The sequence below is a fragment of the Etheostoma spectabile genome, chromosome 20 (assembly GCF_008692095.1).
Source record: "Etheostoma spectabile isolate EspeVRDwgs_2016 chromosome 20, UIUC_Espe_1.0, whole genome shotgun sequence".
Classification (NCBI taxonomy): domain Eukaryota; kingdom Metazoa; phylum Chordata; class Actinopteri; order Perciformes; family Percidae; genus Etheostoma; species Etheostoma spectabile.
Genome location: NC_045752.1, coordinates 9531999 through 9537263, shown reverse-complemented (window position 1 = coordinate 9537263; position 5265 = coordinate 9531999). Strand labels below are relative to the sequence as shown.

General features: G+C 39.9%; 2 protein-coding genes and 1 long non-coding RNA gene across 3 annotated transcripts in view; 1 reads left to right on the top strand and 2 right to left on the bottom strand.

Annotated features, from left to right (window-relative positions):
- trmt5 (tRNA methyltransferase 5) overlaps window positions 1-2929 on the bottom strand; it is a 3073-nt gene extending 144 nt beyond the window's left edge. Inside the window, exons 1-5 of the mRNA XM_032500402.1 lie at window positions 2837-2929; window positions 2082-2680; window positions 1776-1900; window positions 995-1634; window positions 1-125 (exon numbers count right to left, since the gene is read on the bottom strand). The exon at window positions 1-125 is cut by the window's left edge and continues 144 nt beyond it. Coding sequence (XP_032356293.1) covers window positions 64-125; window positions 995-1634; window positions 1776-1900; window positions 2082-2680; window positions 2837-2844 — 1434 coding nt within the window. The 5' untranslated portion in view covers window positions 2845-2929 and the 3' untranslated portion in view covers window positions 1-63. The remainder of the gene's footprint in view (window positions 126-994; window positions 1635-1775; window positions 1901-2081; window positions 2681-2836) is intronic.
- Window positions 2930-2954: 25 nt separating this feature from the next.
- Window positions 2955-5265, top strand: part of slc38a6 (solute carrier family 38 member 6) — a 14816-nt gene continuing 12505 nt past the window's right edge. Inside the window, exon 1 of the mRNA XM_032500404.1 lies at window positions 2955-3239. Within this exon, the coding sequence (XP_032356295.1) occupies window positions 3147-3239 (93 nt within the window). The 5' untranslated portion in view covers window positions 2955-3146. The remainder of the gene's footprint in view (window positions 3240-5265) is intronic.
- Window positions 3765-5265, bottom strand: part of LOC116670099 (uncharacterized) — an 11403-nt gene continuing 9902 nt past the window's right edge. Inside the window, exons 2-3 of the long non-coding RNA XR_004326944.1 lie at window positions 4548-4555; window positions 3765-3776 (exon numbers count right to left, since the gene is read on the bottom strand). This is a non-coding gene — a long non-coding RNA (uncharacterized LOC116670099). The remainder of the gene's footprint in view (window positions 3777-4547; window positions 4556-5265) is intronic.

Below are 5265 nucleotides of genomic sequence, written 5' to 3'. Positions count from 1 at the left end.
AAAAAAAAGAACTCTTCAAAATTCTCAACTCTAATGTTTCCTTATAGAGACAGGTCGATATGATTATGTTGAATCTGTTGAATCTTCACACTTCTGTCTCTTTGGAGCTGGTTCTACTGAAGGCTCTGTGGATGAACAAAATCTATTTAGAATTTCATTGAGTACAAAGTTATTGTCCTCCAAGTTGGACAATAGTCTTAATGTAGTGCCATTGTGCATTACATTCAAACATACACATACTGTACCTAGCAAATACAACAACAGTGACAGCGTGAATCCTCTAAGTTAGGGCTGCAAATAAATAGTATATTTATCATTGATTAATCTAATTATTTTCTTGATTAATCAATTTCCTAGTAGTAGTTTGGTCTATAAAATGTCAGAAAACTATAGAAAATAGTATTCTCTTAAGCCCAAGATGATGTCCTCAGATGTCTTGTTTGTGCAAAACTTAAAGATATTCTGTTCACTGTCATAGAGGAATGAAGAAACTAGAAAATATTCTGTTTAAGAAGTTGGAATCAAATCATTTTTACATCATCATAACTGATTAATCGATTATCAAAAATAGTTGCCGTTTAATTTGTTAGTTGACAACTAATTTATTGATCTTTGTGGCTCTACTTCTAAGTTATGGCTGCTAATAAAGAGTATATTCATCACAATTAATCTGCTTATTATTGTTAAACAGAAACAGGTCTTTTGCCAAGTAGGTATTCATATACAACGAATGTGCCTTGGTATTATTATAGTAAAATGTTGAAAACTCAAAGAGCTTCAGTCTACTTTCATGCAAGATGGAAAACAAAATATTGTTCACATTTGAGAAGCTTGAAACATAATTTTTGGCTTTTTTTTTTTCTTGAAAAATTACCCAATCAAAATAGTTGTCTTTTTGTTGATTGATTAATTGATTTCAAAGTAGGAAAATATAATACACAAAAATTAAGCAGAAAAAAAAAAAAACAGGTTAAAATTGAGTCTAAGAACTGACCTGTTTGTTCATAATCAGCGCTGAAGAGGACCTCTTTAGGGATTGTGAAACTCACACACATCATATCTTTGTTGGGTGCTACATTACGCACAAAATGGACAGAACACTGGTCCTTCAGGGGGAAGCCGAGGCTGCGGGAAGCCCTCTCCACCACATCCGTCTCAGGTTGGTCATCTTTAGAGAAGCCGTAGCAGTGCACTGTTGGTAGGTTCTCATCACAGGAAGTCTCCTGGTGCAAGAGGCCTCTGAATGCATCCAGGAACTCCAGAGCCAAAGCAGGCAGGTTCATCACTACATGGACACTGGGTTTTCCCTTCAGCAACACAGGCAGCTCCTGCTTCACAGGCCCCTGGATGAACGCTCTGCCATCCAAGTTAAAGGTTCTGACTTTTTTTTCCACCTTGTTGAGTTTGCAGTTGTGCTGCAGCCATCGGTGGGATTCTGGGTTGAGATCATTGGCCAACACGTTGGCCCCCGAGCGGGCAGCCGGGATGGCGAAGGGTCCAACACCAGCAAACACATCAAACACAGTGTCACCACGTTTCACAAGCTGCACTACACGCTGGTGCTCTGTGCTCAGCCGGGGATTCCAGTATACACGAGAAAAATCAAACTCGTATGTCACCCCGTTTTCTTTCACCTGCAGCACAAAGATGATGTCACCAACCATCAGCCAATGATCTGATTATATCTGAGAATGAATGGATAAATGGATAGTGCTGCTACGCAGTACATGTAAATCATTAACATGAAATAATAGCACATTTGTGATTTAACCTACTTTGGCGACCATGTTCTCCTCTCCAGCCATCACCTCCATCTTGAAGTTGCGGTAAGTGGAGTCAATAATGTTTGTCTTATTGACCACACAAGTAACACCAGGGTTTTTGTCCATAATGACTTGACCTACAATAGAAGCAGCCACCTAGTTAGCAATGAAAATAAAAACAAATTGTATACTTTACATGTAAAGTACAAGAAGGTTTTTGAAACACCTAATAAAAAGTGTTTCAGACCAAAACTGGCAGATTTTGGAGCTATATGTTAGACAGCACAGAATGAGGGAATCTTCCAACATCTGTCTCACCTATGAGGTTCTTGTATGGGAGCTGGTGGTCCCTCAGGTTCATGTGTGCGATGTGTCCCACCCGGCTGAACCCAGAGGTCACGTCCTGGCCCTGAGGGAGCACAGCCTCCAGCACTTCTTCACTCTTCAGGTTGTGATAGGTAAGCCGCAGCTCATAGTACTGCAGCTCCTCAGCAACACTGAAGGACCTCAGAGCTTCGGCTTCAGCTTCACTGAAGAAGCTAGGTGAGGACACTCTGTGGGGGTCCAACAGGACTAAACGAAAGTCACTGCTCTCCTCTTTATCTTGCACCACTCTGGGCACCCCTGGGCGCTGGATGGTCGCCTTTCTTAAGCTCTTTACCACTTTGTTTAAGACCCCAGTTGGCACCCGTAGAGCTGGAACAGTAATGGTCTGTGTGAAGGCCTCTTTGTCCAGAGAGGTCATACCTCGGACCTCTGGAGGAGGTCGGTACAGTTTAGGCTCCATTAGGGTCTTCACAGCAAAGCCAGAACAAACTGAGGCTGGCAAGGAGGCTGCAGAGCAGAAGCTCCGGTGCACAGCGGCAGCCTTTAGGTTTCTTTCACTTAGTATAGACGTAAATACTCTGAAGAAAAGCCTAAAATGACAAAGACGTTGGGTTACGAAGCAGAAAAGTTATAAAACACATCATAACTGTAAACTGAGTGTTTTATTTAACTAAACGTAACGACTTTAGTTTAAATAAATGCTAATTACGCAATTATGTATGAGAAATTTCACATTCAGAGCTCACCTCAACATTCTCCGCTTTCAGGCATGCTTGAATTGCGTCATCAGTGGTCGACCAGAGTCGGCTGGTGATTGGTCAAACGAGCGGAGAGTCGCTTTCTGATTGGGCGGTCTCCTGACGTTCCAAATGCGACGGAAAAGAAAGGCACGTGATGTGAGTGATAAACAACAACAGTCAGCATCAGACAACTAGATAAGAGTGGAGTTTAAACGTGATTTAAGAGAATATGATTTCATAACTTTATTTTGCACTTGGACGAGGCAGAGAGAGTTTGTTACTTGTAGCTTGTGTCCTGAGTTTTCCAGAGTAGAAAATGAGCATCAATGTTAATGAAACCGCTGACTTATATCATAAATGTGGCGCCGGGGACACCGAAGGAAACGAAACTACACCTTTATTAACGAATGTAAGTACTGAAACAACGCGTCTTTCACAGCCAAACAGTGCTTCTAAAGGTGTAAGCTTCAGGAATAAGCAGCAGCTTTTCCATGCACAAGTGAACTATCAAATGAAGTTGACTGACTTGTCAGAGTTGATGTCATAAATCACGCGCTTTTTTGAGACCGTCGTACTTTTAGTTTCCTCTCTGCTTTCTGGCTCTGTCAGCACCTAGAGGGAAAGTTCACCTTCAAACAGAAATGACACCGTGGTATTTCAATGATTTTTTTCCCCCACTGAGGATGTTTCTCTATTTATATATTTTTTTTAATCTCTAATGCAAAATTAAAATAAATTCTACATGTCATTAGTAGGCCTACAATAAAAATGGTCCATAGATTTTACATGAGACATCAGTTTGCAGTTATGTTCTGTGGCCCTAGAGAGAGCTTTCCAAAGTCTATAGCTTTGTTTCATTTAGATTTAACTTCATTGTTTTGCCTAAACAGTCACATTTACAGGTATTGATTCAAAAAAGACCATCAGCACCAGCCTTTGAAGCAGACTATGGGTAATGTTTTAAAATAATATTTGTATAAGGAAATCTCCTCCTCCGGTTGTTAGAAAAGTCTATATCCTCAACAGGGCCGGAGTGGGACTCCTGTTCAGCCCTGGTGTTTCATTCCTTAGACCGGCCCGCTTTACTTGACAATGACAATATTAAAATAATGTAAACCTTAGAATATAGGTCTGCAATAGCGCACTGTTCTCTACAGCCTTGTAATTCAGTGTATTTTTGTAAAATATCACCATTTCCAATTAACCGCAAACACAGTAAGTGTTGCTTCACAATGTAAAACAGTTAACGTATTTACAACCCAATGATGTTCTATAATATTAAAATCTATTTTCTGTGCAAACAAGTGTTCACAGATATCCAAACCTTATAATGAAATAAAAGAATAAATAGGCATAAAGAATAAAGTAAAATGTATTGGACTTTCTACTGACAACATCATACAGTTTTTCCTTTGTATAACATGTCATGTTACTTTCCTCCTATTGAAAGTAAGTGGGCTTTGTATATTTACTATCCTACTTTAAGGATAAAAGGCTTAATAAGTCACTAGTAACATTTAGGCATAGAATGTGGTTATATTGCAAAGTTCTACTCTGATCATGTTTGCTTGTTCACACACTGTGGTACAACAGCATAGATGTCCCTTCCACACTGACAGCAGCTCTCCCTTGTACACCACTGAGTCCTGGCTCTGCTTCTGACGCTAAATCAATTTTATGAATTGTCATAATTCTCTGCAGAAATCTCTTCTTTTACAAAGCTTTCTGACCAAGTCTAGGCGGTTTTATTAATGTCGTGCCAAATCATCTGGCATCGTTAATTAGGGTAGATTGCCCTAATGTGGGACATTTTTTGCTTTTCGGACTTCTGTAGTATTTTACGATGTGAAGATAACACATTAAATCCACACCCAATACCATTTTGAAACCCTCAGGGGGTGTCTTAATCAAATCAAAAGAGAAAATGCAGATACCACATTCATAAAAGAAATTATACAGATATCAGTGCTGTCTGCAAACTGTCTGAAAAAATGTGCAGCTTCCTAATGTGAGACACTGTAAAGTCTATGTTAAAAGGCCTAAACCATGGTGCACTGTCATTCATGACTGTTGTAAAACTTCCTCAATAAGGGTAGTTCCATGCCCTAGCCAGCAGTTTCACGTTAGGGACCCAACCATTGTCAATTACCTGCCTGCAATCCTCTATTGCTCCTTTCATCCTGTCCTGCTTCCACTGAATTCATTCCCCTGTCTTATCCTTCGCTTGCCTCTCTCTGTGTGTCTGACGATCTCTCTTTGTCTTTCACGCCTATGCCATTGTGATCTGAAATAAATTTTATTAACGTCAACACTATAGTCATGGAATAAAATGGAATAAAATGGAAGGGCCTTATTGAGTTGCTATTTCTGCTATTTTCTTTAAGACTCCCTGATCCCTTCACACACACACACACACACACACACACACACACACA